The following is an 18,168-nucleotide window of genomic DNA, read 5'->3' on the forward strand; positions in this document are numbered from 1 at the left end:
ATAGATATTAATGTGTTGTAACTAGGTCTATTCTACTATAGTGATATAGATATTAATGTGTTGTAACTAGGTATATTCTACTGATATAGATATTAATGGGTTGTAACTAGGTCTATTTTACTGATATAGATATTAATGTGTTGTAACTAGGTCAATTCTACTGATATAGATATTAATGTGTTGTAACTAGGTCTATTCTACTGATATAGATATTAATGTGTTGTAACTAGGTCTATTCTAATGATATAGATATTAATGGTCTATTCTACCATACTGATATAGATAGATCAGTGTATGACTACCTCTGTCACACGACATTTCAAATCCCTCTCATCCATTGCATCAAAACTGACTGATGCCATCTACAGGAGCAAAACAGAAGTGACTTCCTGGACTTTCCATTTTTTATTACGAACTGATATAACGCTGTAATAACAGATTGTTACTTTATTAACTGGTATAATGCTGTAATAACAGTCTGTTACTTTATTAACTGGTATAACGCTGTAATAACAGACTGTTACTTTATTAACTGGTATAATGCTGTAATAACAGTCTGTTACTTTATTAACTGGTATAATGCTGTAATAACAGACTGTTACTTTATTAACTAGTATAATGCTGTAATAACAGTCTGTTACTTTATTAACTGGTATAATGCTGTAATAACAGTCTGTGTTACTTTATGAACTGGTATAATGCTGCAATAGTCTGTTACTTTATTAATTGGTATAATGCTGTATTAACAGTCTGTGTTATTCTTTATTGAACCTTTATTTAACTTGTTTAACCTGTTTAATAACAGTCTGTGTTTCTTTAGGGCTGGATCAAAACATTCAAACAGTTGTTCTCCAGGAGCAAAGTGGAAGAATCCTGGTGTTGGTCAATAAAAACACAACGATCATTCACATTTTTTATTGGTTAGGTCATCCAGCTACCTTACCGTTCAAATAGTTAAAATTATTTGAAATATAAATCTTCAAGGATAAAAGCCAAACTAAAAGTGAAACTTCAAAACAAACAAAAATATTATTTCACGAATGAAAACAACCTGAAAAGCACCTAAACTAAAGTAAAACATCAAACAAAACAGTCATTCCAATTTGTATCACTATACATAACATCAAAATAATAATAATAAACATATTCATAAATGAATGTGTACAGCATTGATACATGTGCAGGAATAGATTAGACAGACTGGTGACACTCATCATCATGGTGGTTCTCACTCAACTGATCACTCTCTTCTTCTATTTATTTCACTTCATTTCTCTGTGGTTTCCCAGGGCTTCTCCCAGGGGTGGGGTGTGAGTTAGGGTGGTGGGTGGTGGCCAGGTGTTGTATTCTGTCGTAAGTAAGGCTTATGATGATGACGATGGTGGGTCTAGACACCGAAGGTGTTCTCTCCGCTGTACGCCACGTATAAAAAGCCATCCTCGTCCTTCTCCTTCTCGTACAGCTGTCCCATGGTGATGCTGCAACGGGAGTCACAACAAACACAGAGAGAAGGAGGAAATGGGAGAAGTAAACAGACTGCGGCCCAAATGCCAACCTATTCACTATACATGGCTCCCATAGGGCTCTGGTCAAATGTAGTGCACTATGTAGGGAGTAGGGTGCCGTTTGGGACACACACCACATACTACTCAAGTGAACAGAGGGGATGGAATGTAGCAGTAGGTCTAAATGCTGCTTAGTGTTTAGTCACCATCAACAGAAGGAAGTGATGCATCTGAAATACCAGTAGAATGACTGGTATCATCTACAGGTTGTTTGGTAATGTCTGTTCATTGTTTACTGCTGTTGTGTTGATACGACACTAATAAAGCTTTAGGCAGAGATTCAATTCATAGAGCAGCGGGCTGTTGGACAGCTGACAATGTGGCTTTTAAAAAGGCATTTTACCCAACGTTTGCTGAGATCGCATTGATGGCTCAGTCTGAATAAACCTTTAAGGATGCTAGAACGTGGATCTAACATGGACCAGATTGAATATCGGCCTTCATTTATAGCGCATTCAGAAAGTATTCAGACCCCTTGACTTTTTCCACATTTTGTTACGTTACAGACTTATTCTAAAATGGATTAAATAAAATAAAAACATACTCATCAATCTACACACAATACCCCATAACGCCACCAAGTAAAAACAGGTTTTTAGAAATTTATGAAAACGTATTTACATAAGTATTCAGATCCTTTGCTATGAGACTCCAAATTGAGCTCAGGTGCATCCTGTTTCCATTGATCATCCTTGATATGTTTCTACAACTTGATTGGAGTCCACCTGTGGTACATTCAACTGATTGGACATGATTTGGAAAGGCACACACCTGTCTATATAAGGTCCCACAGTTGACAGCGCATGTCCGAGCAAAAACCAAGCCATGAGGTCAAAGGAATTGTCCATAGAGCTCCGAGACAGGATTGTGTCGAGGCATAGATCTGGGGAAGGGTACCAAAACATTTCTGCAGCATTGAAGGTCCCCAAGAACACAGCGGCCTCCATCATTCTGAAATGGAAGAAGTTTGGAACCACCAAGACACCTACAACTGGCTGCCCAGCCAAACTGAGCAATCGGGGGAGAAGGGCCTTGGTCAGAGAGGTGACCAAGAACCCAATGGTCACTCTGAACGAGCACCAGAGTTCCTCTATGGATATGGGAGAACCTTCCAGAAGGACAACCATCTCTGCAGCACTCCACCAATCAGACCTTTATGGTAGGGTGGCCAGACGGAAGCCACTCCTGAATAAAAACGCACATGACAGCCCGCTTGGAGTTTGACAAAAGGCACTTAAAGACTCTCAGACCATGAGAAAAATTATTCTCTGGTCTGATGAAACCAAGATTTGGCCTGAATGCCAAGCATCATGTCTGGAGGAAACCTGCCACCATCCCTACGGTGTAGAATGGTGGTGGCAGCAACATGCTGTGGGGATGTTTTTCAGAAGCAGGGACTGGGAGACTGACTAGTCAGAATTGAGGCAAAGTACTGAGAGATCCTTGACGAAAACCTTCTCCAGAGCACTCAGGTACTCAGACTGGGCGGAAGGTTCACCTTCCAACAGGACAACGACCCTAAGCACACAGTCAAGACAAAGCAGGAGTGGCTTCGGGACAAGTCTCTGAATGTCCTTGACTGACCCAGCCAGAGCCCGGACTTGAACCCAATCGAACATCTCTGGAGAGACCTGAAAATAGCTGTGCAGCAACGCTCCCCATCCAACCTGACAGAGCTTAAGAGAATCTGCAGAGAAGAATGGGAGAAACTCCCCAAATATAGGTGTGCCAAGTTTGTAGTGTCATACCCAAGAAGACTCGATGCTGTAATCGCTGCCAAAGGTGCTTCAACAAGTACTGAGTAAAGGGTCTGAATACTTATTTCAAATACTTATTTTTGATAAATTAGCGAATATTTCTTACAAAACCTCTTAGCTTTGTCATTATGGGGTATTGTGTGTAGCTTGATAAGGAAAAAAAAATATTTTATCAATTTTGTAATAAGGCTGTAAAAGTAACAAACTGTAGAAAAAGTCAAGGGGTCTGAATACTTTTCCGAATGCACTGTATTTGTGTATAACTAAAGCTAAAGGATATCCTGTGGGAGCAGCGAACCAGTCGTAACCCAGCAGCCTCTAGTATCCGTGGGTTCAGACCAGGACCTGGATGCTGTGTCTTATTGAGGAAGAGACAAAGGGCATTGAGGTCAAACTATGAACCCATGAGGAGTGAGGTTCATATTCCTGTACCAACATTGTTGCCATTGTTACCAGAATAAATCCCTTTAGAGCAGGTGGTGTGTGAGCTTGTCTATATCTATAACTCATGTCCCAGGTTAACCCAGTTCTAACCCAGGTTGTCTATATCTATAACTCATGTCCCAGGTTAACCCAGTTCTAACCCAGGTTGTCTATATCTATAACTCATGTCCCAGGTTAACCCACCAGCTTGTCTATAACTCATGTCCCTGGTTAACCCACCAGCTTGTCTATATCTATAACTCATGTCCCAGGTTAACCCACCAGCTTGTCTATATTTATAACTCATGTCCCTGGTTAACCCACCAGCTTGTCTATATCTATAACTCATGTCCCTGGTTAACCCACCAGCTTGTCTATATCTATAACTCATGTCCCTGGTTAACCCACCAGCTTGTCTATAACTCATGTCCCAGGTTAACCCACCAGCTTGTCTATATCTATAACTCATGTCCCAGGTTAACCCACCAGCTTGTCTATATCGATAACTCATGTCCCTGGTTAACCCACCAGCTTGTCTATATTTATAACTCATATCCCAGGTTAACCCACCAGCTTGTCTATATCTATAACTCATGTCCCTGGTTAACCCACCAGCTTGTCTATATCTATAACTCATGTCCCTGGTTAACCCACCAGCTTGTCTATATCTATAACTCATGTCCCTGGTTAACCCACCAGCTTGTCTATATCTAAAACTCATGTCCCAGGTTAACCCACCAGCTTGTCGATATTTATAACTCATATCCCAGGTTAACCCACCAGCTTGTCTATAACTCATGTCCCTGGTTAACCTGGTTAAACCAAGCCTCTAGTATATTTGCCCTGTGTGGTCAGTGTCTGACAACATCAGTGGCTAAAAGCAGTGTTTTATCTATTTAACTTGGGGAAATATTGTTTCTAAAGTGCCATTTCAAATTGTTCCACTGAGTGCAAAGAGTTCCGACCTGGACTGAGGCACGGTCTTATCAACGAAGAGGAAGATGGCCTTCTCCGACGGCAGCTGGATGCGTTTCCTGATGATCCACATGAACTGGGCCACCGTGATGTCAGAGGGCACCAAATACTTCCTCTTGTCGATGTCCACAATCTGAGACCCAGACACCTTCTCCACGATCACCTACAAACAGACAACACAGAGTCATGTCATATTGGATGTTTATAGTGTTTACATAAATTCCCCTCCTGGAACCATAAAGATTTACTGAACTGAAAAATATGACAGCGTAGGGATGTGCATCTTTCCCAATCAAGACGATTCGATACACATCTAGATACAGGGACTCCAACACCATAGAGGAACCATATGTATCTAGATACAGGGGCTCCAACACCATAGAGGAACCATATGCATCTAGATACAGGGTCTCCAACACCATAGAGGAACCATATGTATCTAGATACAGGGGCTCCAACACCATAGAGGAACCATATGCATCTAGATACAGGGACTCCAACACCATAGAGGAACCATATGTATCTAGATACAGGGACTCCAACACCATAGAGGAACCATATGTATCTAGATACAGGGACTCCAACACCATAGAGGAACCATATGTATCTAGATACAGGGGCTCCAACACCATAGAGGAACCATATGTATCTAGATACAGGGGCTCCAACACCATAGAGGAACCATATGTATCTAGATACAGGGGCTCCAACACCATAGAGGAACCATATGCATCTAGATACAGGGTCTCCAACACCATAGAGGAACCATATGTATCTAGATACAGGGGCTCCAACACCATAGAGGAACCATATGCATCTAGATACAGGGACTCCAACACCATAGAGGAACCATATGTATCTAGATACAGGGACTCCAACACCATAGAGGAACCATATGTATCTAGATACAGGGGCTCCAACACCATAGAGGAACCATATGTATCTAGATACAGGGGCTCCAACACCATAGAGGAACCATATGTATCTAGATACAGGGGCTCCAACACCATAGAGGAACCATATGTATCTAGATACAGGGGCTCCAACACCATAGAGGAACCATACGTTTTAGTTTGAAACGATTCGGTGCGATTTGGTTCGGTGGATTATAATTTGTTGCATAAAAACACATTCATTTTCCATTCTGAATTAAAAATCTGCTGCTGATGGTGCCGCGGTCTAAGGCACTGCATCTCAGTGCAAGAGACGAATACTACAGTCCCTGGTTCGAATCCAGTCCCATAGGGCGGTGCACAATTGGCTCAGCGTCATCCGGGTTCAGCCGGGGTAGGCCGTCATTATTATTAAGAATTTGTTCTTAACTGACTTGCCTAGTTAAATAAAAAAATTAAAAAGGTTTATTAAACGAGCTGGGCTCTCTCTGATCTGGATCTGTCTGAGCTGACGTGTGTGTGTGTGTGTGTGTGTGTGTGCATAAATGATGTATGTACTATGTAGGCACCTGATCTGAGCCATAAGAGAGACTAGGCATCTACCACTATCAGATTAGGGGGGGGGGGGGGGGGGGGGGCATTGTAGCCTGATTTGTCTCCCTACGTTAGTCCTGAAATCACCATCACCCACTAATTAACTTTCCATGTTTTGCTGATTAATTTTTCAACAGCAGATAGATAACAATAACCTAGCAAATGACATAGGTTGTCCCTCAACTAATAAAGCCTACTATCCAGCCAGGTCACCCGTGATACAAGTCAGTATTTGACGTCTATCCATGTCTGAGGACGTCAGGAGATGACGTGGAAACCAGCCACTAGGGCGGCAACGGTGAGCGCTGTCACCTTCAAGAAGGCTTTGGTTTTGCTAAGGATGTTGTGGACGGGGCATACCTTAAACATCTACCTCTGGTTCTAAAGGTTGCATGTTCAAATCCAGCGATAGAAAGTTGTTTTAACTTTTTGTTTTAAGCCTATCCAAAACCTTAATGCCTAACCTTAAGAATTTCTGAGTTAATGTCTAAACTTAACCTTAGAACGATAGTGCAGTAACAAAACACAACACACGGGGCACAGTGCACAGCTTGGCAGTTACAGTCATTTCAGAAAGTATTCGCTCCCTTGACTTTTTCCAAAATGTGTTGTCTTACAGCCTGAAGTTAAAATAGATTAAATAGAGATGTCACTGGCCTACTCACAATACCCCATCATGTCAAAGTGGAATTATGTTTTTCGAAATATATTTAAAAAAAATTAAAAGCTGAAATGGCTTGAGTCAATAAGTATTCCACCCCTTTACTGGCTAGCCTAAATAAGTTTAGGAGGAACAATGTGCTTAACAATTCACATAATAAGTTGCATGGACTCATTGTGTGCAATAATAGTGTTTAACATGATTTTTGAATGACTACCTCATCTCTGTATCCCACCCTCAGCCCCCAGCTGTGCTCTGGACACCTTATGTGAACTGATTGCCCCCCCATCTATCTTCAGAGCTCGTGCTGCTAGGTGACCTAAACTGGGACATGCTTAACACCCCAGCCATCCTACAATCTAAGCTTGATGCCCTCAATCTCACACAAATTATCAATGAACCTACCAGGTAACACCCCAAAGCCGTAAATACGGGCACCCTCATAGATATCATCCTAACCAACCTGCCCTCTAAATACACCTCTGCTGTTTTCAACCAAGATCTCAGTGATCACTGCCTCATTGCCTGCACCCGTAATGGGTCAGCGGTCAAACGACCTCCACTCATCACTGTCAAACGCTCCCTGAAACATTTCAACGAGCAAGCCTTTCTAATCGACCTGGCCCAGGTATCCTGGAAGGATATTGACCTCATCCTGTCAGTAGAGGATGCCTGGTTATTTATATTTTAAATGCCTTCCTCACCATCTTAAATAAGCATGCCCCATTCAAGAAATTTAGAACCAGGAACAGATATAGCCCTTGGTTCTCTCCAGACCTGACTGCCCTTAACCAACACAAAAACATCCTGTGGCGTTCTGCATTAGCATCGAACAGCCCCCGTGATATGCAACATTTCAGGGAAGTTAGAAACCAATATACACAGGCAGTTAGAAAAGCCAAGGCTAGCTTTTTCAAGCAGAAATTTGCTTCCTGCAATACAAACTCAAAAAAGTTCTGGGACACCGTAAAGTCCATGGAGAATAAGAACACCTCCTCCCAGCTGCCCACTGCACTGAGGATAGGAAACTCTGTCACCACCGATAAATCCACTACAACTGAGAATTTCAATAAGCATTTTTCTACGGCTGGCCATGCTTTCCACCTGGCTACCCCTACCGCGGTCAACAGCACTGCACCCCCCACAGCTACTCGCCCAAGCATTCCCCATTTCTCCTTCTCCCAAATCCAGTCAGCTGATGTTCTGAAAGAGCTGCAAAATCTGGACCCCTACAAATCAGCCGGGCTAGACAATCTGGACCCTTTCTTTCTAGAATTATCTGCCAAAATTGTTGCAACCCCTATTACTAGCCTGTTGAACCTCTCTTTCGTGTCGTCTGAGATTCCCAAAGATTGGAAAGGATCTGCGGTCATCCCCCTCTTCAAAGGGGGGGGGGACGGGGGGGACGACACTCTTGACCCAAACTGCTACAGACCTATATCTATCCTACCCTGCCCTTTTAAGGTCTTCGAAAGCCAAGTCAACAAACAGATTACCGACCATTTTGAATCCCACCGCACCTTCTCCGCTATGCAATCTGGTTTCAGAGCTGGTCATGGGTGCACCTCAGCCACGCTCAAGGTCCTAAACAATATCATAACCTCCATCGATAAGAAACAATACTGTGCTGCCGTATTAATTGACCTGGCCAAGGATTTCAACTCTGTCAATCACCACATCCTTATCGGCAGACTCAGTAGCCTTGGTTTCTCAAATGATTGCCTCGTCTGGTTCTCCAACTACTTCTCTGATAGAGTTCAATGTGTCAAATTGGATGGCCTGTTGTCTGGACCTCTGGCAGTCTCTATGGGGGTGCCACAGGGTTCAATTCTTGGGCCAACTCTTTTCTCTGTATACATCAATGATGTCGCTCTTGCTGCTGGTGAGTCTCTGATCCACCTCTACGCAGACGATGCCATTCTGTATACTGCTGGCCCTTCTTTGGACACTGTGTTAACAACCCTCCAGACGAGCTTCAATGCCATACAACTCTCCTTCCGTGGCCTCCACCTGCTCTTATATAGAAGTAAAACTAAATGCATGCTCTTCAACCGATCGCTGCCTGAACCTGACCGCCCGTCCAGCATCACTACTCTGGACGGTTCTGACTTAGAATATGTGGACAACTACAAATACCTAGGTGTCTGGTTAGACTGTAAACTCTCCTTCCAGACTCACATCAAACATCTCCAATCCAAAGTTAAATCTAGAATTGGCTTCCTATTTCGCAACAAAGCATCCTTCACTCATGCTGCCAAACATACCCTCGTAAAACTGACCATCCTACCGATCTTCGACTTCGGCGATGTCATTTACAAAATAGCCTCCCTACTCAATAAACTGGATGCAGTCTATCACAGTGCTATCCGTTTTGTCACCAAAGCCCCATATACTACCCACCACTGTGACCTGTACGCTCTCGTTGGCTGGCCCTCGCTTCATACTCGTTGCCAGACCCACTGGGTCCAGGTCATCTACAAGACCCTGCTAGGTAAAGTCCCCCCATATCTTGTCGTGGAAAATTGTCTTAAGAATAACACTTCTTACAAGAACTTGTAAATTCAATATAGACTTTAATACAGAGTAACAAAGCCGAGCTGGTCCGCGGACAACAACTGCCTTCCTTAGGCCCCGGCTCTGCTTTTATGCATATACAATACATAGGTCCATCCTTTATGTAAATGAAGTAAAACCCCCTATGCGTTCTGTCACCTATTCCTTTCAACCCAATGGATAACGCCTATATCTGCTTTTAGCTCTAACATTGTAGTGGCTGGATAACGCCCATATCTTCTTTTAGCTCTAACATAGTAGTGGCTGGATAACGCCTATATCTGCTTTTAGCTCTAACATAGTAGGGGCTAGACTCTCCTCATATGGATATGAAAATAATGCATGCATTGCATGCTTACGCTTGGCATATATTTAGTCATGGCTATACATACAGCTTGCCTGGCCTTTGCGTGGTTCCTGCTTGGGGATGTATAGCCATCTGTTATTTCCACTCAGGGCCTGCTGTCAGTCTCCTCTTTCGCTAGCTAATGTATTTCTATCTTTCTTTCCTCAACAAGTCTACCTTTCTCCCACAATCTCAGCTCACTGGTCACCATAGCAGCACCCACCTGTAGCACGCGCTCCAGCAGGTATATCTCTCTGGTCACCCCCAAATCCAATTCCTCCTTCAGCCGCCTCTCCTTCCAGTTCTCTGCTGCCAATGACTGGAACGAACTACAAAAATCTCTGAAACTGGAAACACTTATCTCCCTCACTAGCTTTAAGCACCAGCTGTCAGAGCAGCTCACAGATCACTGCACCTGTACATAGCCCATCTATAATTTAGCCTAAACAACTACCTCTTCCCCTACTGTATTTATTTATTTTGCTCCTTTGCACCTCATTAGTTCCATTACAATTTTGCGCTTTCATCCACTACAAATCTACCATTCCAGTGTTTTACTTGCTATATTGTATTTACTTTGCCACCATGGCCTTTTTTGCCTTTACCTCCCTTATTATCTCACCTTATTTGCTCACATTGTATATAGACTTATTTTTCTACTGTATTATTGACTGTATGTTTGTTTATTCCATGTGTAACTCTGTGTTGTTGTATGTGTCGAACTGCTTTGCTTTATCTTGGCCAGGTCGCAATTGTAAATGAGAACTTGTTCTCAACTTGCCTACCTGGTTAAATAAAGGTGAAATAAAAATAAATAAAAACATAAAATGATCTGTAAGGCCCCTCAGTCGGGCAGTGAATATCAAACACAGATTCAACTACAAAGACCAAGGATATTCTCCAATACCTAGCAATGAAGGGCACCTATTGGTAGATGGCTGTAAAACAATTTGTTTTAAATAATCAGACATTGAATATCCCTTTGAGCTTGGTGAAGTTATTAATAACACGTTGGATGGTGTATAAATACACCCCATCACTACAAAGTTACAGGCTTCCTTCCAAACGCAGTTGCTGGAGAGGAAATAAACTGCCCAGGGATTTCAACACGAGGCCAATAGGGACTTTAAAACAGTTATAGAGTTTAATGGCTGTGATAGGACAAAACAGAGATGCTTGTTCTAGGTCCCAAGAAACAAAGAGATCTTCTGTTGAATCTGACAATTAATCTGGATGGTTGTACAGTCGTCTCAAATAAAACTGTGAAGGACCTCGGCGTTACTCTGGACCCTGATCTCTCTTTTGAAGAACATATCAAGACTGTTTCAAGGACAGCTTTTTTCCATCTACGTAACATTGCAAAAATCAGAAACTTTGTCCAAAAATGACGCAGAAAAATTAATCCATGCTTTTGTTACTTCTAGGCTGGACTACTGCAATGCTCTACTTTCCGGCTACCCGGATAAAGCACTAAATAAACTTCAGTTAGTGCTAAATACGGCTGCTAGAATCCTGACTAGAACCCAAAAATTTGATCATATTACTCCAGTGCTAGCCTCCCTACACTGGCTTCCTGTTAAGGCAAGGGCTGATTTCAAGGTTTTACTGCTAACCTACAAAGCATTACATGGGCTTGCTCCTACCTATCTTTCCGATTTGGTCCTGCCGTACATACCTACACGTACGCTACAGTCACAAGACGCAGGCCTCCTAATTGTTCCTAGAATTTCTAAGCAAACGGCTGGAGGTAGGGCTTTCTCCTATAGAGCTCCAATTTTATGGAATGGTCTGCCTACCAATGTGAGAGACGCAGACTCAGTCTCAACCTTTAAGTCTTTACTGAAGACTTATCTCTTCAGTAGGTCCTATGATTAAGTATAGTCTGGCCCAGGAGTGTGAAGGTGAACGGAAAGGCTGGAGCAACGAACCGCCCTTGCTGTCTCTGCCTTGCCGGTTCCCCTCTTTCCACTGGGATCCTCTGCCTCTAACCCTTTTACAGGGGCTGAGTCACTGGCTTACTGGTGTTCTTCCATGCCGTCCATGGGAGGGGTGCGTCACTTGAGTGGGTTGAGTCACTGACGTGGTCTTCCTGTCTGGGTTGGCGCCCCCCCCTTGGGTTGTGCCATGGCGGAGATCGTTGTGGGCTATACTCGGCCTTGTCTTAGGACGGTAAGTTGGTGGTTGGAGACATCCCTCTAGTGGTGTGGGGGCTGTGCTTTGGCAAAGTGGGTGGGGTTATATCCTGCCTGTTTGGCCCTGTCCGGGGGTATCATCGGATGGGGCCACAGTGTCTTCTGATCCCTCCTGTCTCAGCCTCCAGTATTTATGCTGCAGTAGTTTGTGTCGGGGGGCTAGGGTCAGTCTGTTACATCTGGAGTATTTCTCTTGTCTTATCCGGTGTCCTGTGTGAATTTAAATATGCTCTCTCTAATTCTCTCTTTCTCTCGGAGGACCTGAGCCCTAGGACCATGCCTCAGGACTACCTGGTATGATGACTCCTTGCTGTCCCCAGTCCACCTGGCCGTGCTGCTGCTCCAGTTTCAACTGTTCTGCCTGCGGCTATGGAACCCTGACCTGTTCACCGGACGTGCTTGTTGCACCCTCGACAACTACTATGATTATTATTATTTGACCATGCTGGTCATTTATGAACATTTTAACATTTTGACCATGTTCTGTTATAATATCCACCCTGCACAGCCAGAAGAGGACTGGCCACCCCTCATAGCCTGGTTCCTCTCTAGGTTTCTTCCTAGGTTTTTGGCCTTTCTAGGGAGTTTTTCCAAGGGAGTTTTTCCTAGCCACCGTGCTTCTTTCACATGCTTTGCTTGCTGTTTGGGGTTTTAGGCTGGGTTTCTGTACAGCACTTTGAGATATCAGCTGATGTACGAAGGGCTATATAAAAATAAATTTGATTGATTGATTGATTAATAGGAGAAAACTGAGGATGGATCAACAACATTGCAGTTACTCCACAATAATAACCTACTTAACAGAATGAAAAGAAGGAAGCCTGTAGAGAATAAAACTATTCCAAAACATGCATCCTGTTTGCAACAAGGCACTAAACTAATACTGCAAAAACTGTGCCAAAGCAATTAACATTTTTGTCTTGAATAGAAATTGTTATGTTTGGAGCAAATCCAATCCAATACAACACATTACTGAGAACCACTCTCCATATTTTCAAGCATAGTGGTGGCTGCATCATGTTTGCTTGTCATCTTTAAGGACTAGGGAGTTATTCAGGATAAAAATAAATGGATGGAGCTAAGCACAGGCAAAATCCTAGAGGAAAACCTGGTTCAGTCTGCTTTCCACCAGACACTTGGAGATGAATTCACCATTCAGCATGATAATAGCCTAAAACACAAGGCCAAATCTACACTGGGGTTGCTTACCAGGAAGAGAGTGAATGTGAGAAGCCGAGTTACAGTTTTAACTAAATCTTCTTGAATATCTATGGCAAAAAATGGTTGTCTAGCGATGATCAACAACCAATTTGACAGAGCTTGAAGAATTTTCGAAAGAATAATGGGCAAATATTGAATATTCAAGTGTGCAAAGCTCTCAGAGACTTACGCAGAAAGACACACAGCTGTAATCACTGCCAAACGTGATTCCAACATGTATTGAATCAGGGGTGTGAATACTGTACTTACGGGGAAAAAAACAATTAATCCATTTTAGAGAAAGGCTGTAACGTAACAAAATGTGTAAAAAGTCAAGGGGTCTGAATACTTTCCGAATGCACTGTATGTCTTTATTTCCTTTAAATTAGAAAAAATAATAAACATGTTTTCACTTTGACATTATGGGGTACGGTGTGTAGATGGGTGAGATTAAAAATACAAAAAAAATACATTTTGTATTCAAGCTGTAACAACAAAATGTGGAATAAGTCAAGGGGTATGAATACTTTCTGAAGGCTCTGTACATGCAATTTGACACGAATGATGAGCTGCATTTTCAGAAGTTAGAAAGAATATAATATGATGCAAAAAAAGAAAAAAAGTGAACCGGCAATTCCTAATGTTTTCTGAGCGATGCATGCTATGCTACATTTGGATCGCTTTGGGGTCCACTTGCATCTTAAACATTTGAATTGGGGACCGATGTGCATCGGTGAATCGTCACAGCCTGATGAGACAGGTATATAAATTCAATTTTACATTGTAATAAATATGTTATAACGATGCGTGAACCACTTTATAAAGTTATTTTACCAAAAAATCCCTCTGTACCTAATATCATTAATAACCATTAGACGTAGGAGTTACCATAGCAGGGCTCAGGGCTAAATGGACATTCCTTCCGTCCCTACAGAATTAGGTAAATCAATTTTAGTTTTTTGCAACTTACTTGGAATAATATGCCTCTAGGGAAATTCAGACTGATTGAGGACCATTTTACTGAAGAATGTGCTTAGTTTCTATTATAGTGTTATGTATATATGTTTTGCATTTCATATTGATGTGTTTATTTTCATCTGTAAAAGAGATATTGGTCTCAGCATGACTCCCTGTCCAAATAATGGTACAACAATACATCCACACCCAGTGAAAACCCGTCTCACTCACCGGAACCCTATCTGGGTACTTGCTGCGTATTTTGGCCGACTCTATACACCGATGTTCTGTTGAGAAGAAGAGATGGATTGAGAGACGTTATGAATGGCCCACTCTATACACCGATATTCTGTTGAAAAACAGAGACGGATTGAGAGATGTTGTGAAGGGTGTTAAACTGTCATCAGTACAGTAGTTCACCAAAGAGCAAGGTCTGTCCCAAATGCCCCCCTATTCCCTGTGTAGTGCACTACTTTTATCCAAGGCTCTGGTTAAAAGTAGTGCACAATATAGGGAATATGGTTCCATTTGGAACACACCCTCTTGGGAGGCTGTGACAGGAGGATCAACATTTGAGGAGAGGTCACATGACGTTGCCTGACCGAGATCCACAGGCATCAGCAGCAGCTGTTGGACACCAGATGCACTCTGGGTAATCACTGGCAAAAGCTGCCAATTCACTGGGATAAATACGTCAATATCTCCTCTAGGCTACTTCTCTATGTGTCAATCTAACACATAAGTCATTACAGGTGTGGCCTATATCCAAAATATGTAATAAAACGGAAAAGAAAACTCATGAAAACTCTGGAATAATATTTTTAGGAGACTTTTGTTAAAAGATATAAATAGTTTTTGCTATGTTACGTAAACATATTTCAGCCATATAACGTTGTAATGTTATCACAATAATAACCTAATGTTCAGGGGATATGACATGCGTCAGGAGCAAAGAATGATTGAGACAACATTTGTCCAACTGTTTGTTACAACGAATAGGCCTAGTCCTATTTGATATGATCTATTTACTTTCAATATCACTATCATATCAGTTGTCATGTCAATAGGAACGACATGTCCCGACGAGGGGATTCAAAATGAAAACGCATAAGCACATTTAGCCAATTAAACAACCAATCCGTATGTAATATTTGACTAATGTCTTTTGAACAAGACATTAAGTGACGTCGACATACAATTTCGATTAACTTCGTGATGTTATTTTGTAACCAAAGGACTTAACAACATCTGAGCGGCTAGGCCACCACAGTCAGCCAATGTTAGTGCAGAAAAGTAGCCAATCATAATCAGCAATTGCCATTTTAAAAAAAAAAGAAGAACGCAGAGTAGATACATATGTGCTCCTATTTTGACAATTTTGTTATTTGCCTGTTATGAAACAAGTAACCCTCTTACCCAGGGAATGATCCTCTTTGAACATCCATTTCATGGTGGCTGATTCCGGGAGAGTTTGCTCGACGCGCAGTAAAATCGTAGAGGGTTGGTGAGAAATCAGACCGTGAAAACAAACAAAAAAATGATTGCTATTGCTGTATCCTAAAAGTCCAAAACAATGTAAAAATGTTGACCAAGCGCGTCAACAATGTAAGCAAAACAAGTCTCAGTCGGCGTCGGCGCTGCCCCGGCGATGACGTCACGATGGGACTGAACCGTCGTATCGCGGCGGAAGGAGGCTGATCCGAATGGGTGCGGTTCAGAGACACACATGCTGCGCAGAATATCAGATCACTTTACAACGCCTCGGTGTTTTAACGTCCAATCACCAATCCACACGATAAAGACGTAGCTAACAGTCTGCTATAACCTGAGCCGGCCTGTGCAGAGTTTGTATCTCTGGAACATATCTAGGATCTCAGTCTACTTTCGTTCCTTTTTTTTTTTTTTTTTTAAACGGTACTTGCTGTTCTGGATCATTCCAACTCGACGTTACCCCTTTGAATTTACATTTTAAATGGTTAATGTTAGCTAAGGGTTCTGGTTAAGTTTAGGGTAAGGGTTAGGATTTAGGGTATGGACGTCCCAAAGATCCCGGATAGCATTGTCTTTTTAAAAACATGACAGTCTGGTCTAGTTTATGACAGATGCCTGAGTTGATGAGCAAGTGATTTGTCCTAGAAACACCATTAAATCTCCATAAATCCTTTCTATTTCCTCCCCCTTTTCATGGGATAAAGTATGGCATTGATTCAAATAGGAATATCATAGATATGTTGTTTGGGTGGAATCCCACTAGAGAATTACATATGGAATCATACACAGAGTGATTGAAATAGGATTCCAGTGGACACACTCTAAAGTAGGCTTCAGGAACAGCACATGGAGTTTCCTTTATTCAGCCAATCTCCATCAGCAACAGAGAATCTGTAGCTGGACGTTTAGAAACAGTTTCATCCCTGCTCTGATTCGACTGTTATTGTCATGTGAAGGTCATAACGCAGCTCTATTATTTGTCACTAATTGTTTTATTAGAAGTATGTACGATAGTATTTTGTTGTATAACATATACAGATATTGAGATATCAGCAGTGCTTTAGTACATAGTGATACAGAATGAGGATAATACAACACACCACAGTCATCTATTATTATTATTATAATACAGTAACTTTACAGTATAGTGTGTGTAGTTGACTTGCCAACCGCTGTAACAATTGTTGTCACCAAGTTTTCCAGGAATCCAGGTTGGATTTTATACTTATTCCATCCTGATTCCCAGAATCTTCCAACTGGGATTTCTGGAAAACTTCAAGCATTTTATGGAAAATGTCCAGATTTTTGCCCTTTGACATAATCCAAACTGTATTCTGGTGAACTAGCGTGATCATGCGATAGCTCACCATTCTGTTTCATCTGAAAGAAGCCCTGAGATCAGGTTGGGTCTATGAGGTTATCAAAACGGTGTGTGCACCACAGGAGGTTGGTGACACCTTAATTGGGGAGGATGGGCTCGTGGTAATGACTGGAGCAGAATCAGTGGAATGGTACCAAATACATTAAACAGGTGGTTTCCATGGTTTCCAGGTGTTTGGTGCCGTTCCATTTGCTCCGTTCCGGTCATTATTATGAGCAGCAGTCTCCTGTGATATGTACGTGTTGATGTCAAATGGCAACCCCATTATCAACCAATCAGGAGTTCTGGAAAACCTGGGAATTTGGGGAAAGTTACTAGAATTTTACAACCCTAGTTTTGTTGATGTCAAACAGTTTCCCCTTTATTATCCTCAGCCTTCAGCTGGTTATCAGAGGGAGGGGTTATCAGCCTTCAGCTGGTTATCAGAGGGAGGGGTTATCAGCCTTCAGCTGGTTATCAGAGGGAGAGGTTATCAGCCTTCAGCTGGTTATCAGAGGGAGAGGTTATCAGCCTTCAGCTGGTTATCAGAGGGAGGGGTTATCAGCCTTCAGCTGGTTGTCAGAGGGAGGGGTTATCAGCCTTCAGCTGGTTGTCAGAGGGAGGGGTTATCAGCCTTCAGCTGGTTATCAGAGGGAGGGGTTATCAGCCTTCAGCTGGTTATTAGAGGGAGGGGTTATCAGCCTTCAGCTGGTTATCAGAGGGAGGGGTTATCAGCCTTCAGCTGGTTGTCAGAGGGAGGGGTTATCAGCCTTCAGCTGGTTATCAGGGAGGGGGGGTTATCAGCCTTCAGCTGGTTATCAGGGAGGGGGGTTATCAGCTTTCAGCTGGTTATCAGCCTTCAGCTGGTTACCAGGGAGGAGGGGTTATCAGCCTTCAGCTGGTTATCAGAGGGAGGGGTTATCAGCCTTCAGCTGGTTACCAGCCTTCAGCTGGTTACCAGAGAGAGGGGTTATCAGCCTTCAGCTGGTTGTCAGGGAGGAGGGGTTATCAGCCTTCAGCTGGTTATCAGAGGGAGGGGTTATCAGCCTTCAGCTGGTTATCAGAGGGAGAGGTTATCAGCCTTCAGCTGGTTATCAGAGGGAGGGGTTATCAGCCTTCAGCTGGTTGTCAGGGGAGAAGGGCTATCAGCCTTCAACTGGTTGCCAGGGGGAGGGGTTATCAGCCTTCAGCTGGTTGTTAG

General features: G+C 42.6%; 1 protein-coding gene across 1 annotated transcript; it reads right to left on the reverse strand.

The window, feature by feature from the left end:
* Positions 1-900: 900 nt before the first annotated feature.
* On the reverse strand, positions 901-15,832 carry LOC123724002 (gamma-aminobutyric acid receptor-associated protein-like 2). The gene is made up of 4 exons (XM_045708342.2): positions 15,533-15,832; positions 14,348-14,403; positions 4,711-4,883; positions 901-1,478 (listed from the first exon to the last, which is right to left on the reverse strand). The coding sequence occupies exons 1-4, from the start codon at positions 15,564-15,566 to the stop codon at positions 1,388-1,390; spliced, it is 354 nt and encodes a 117-aa protein (XP_045564298.1). The 5' UTR covers positions 15,567-15,832; the 3' UTR covers positions 901-1,387.
* Positions 15,833-18,168: the final 2,336 nt, after the last annotated feature.

The sequence above is a fragment of the Salmo salar genome, chromosome 26 (assembly GCF_965601325.2).
Source record: "Salmo salar chromosome 26, fSalSal1, whole genome shotgun sequence".
Classification (NCBI taxonomy): Eukaryota; Metazoa; Chordata; class Actinopteri; order Salmoniformes; family Salmonidae; genus Salmo; species Salmo salar.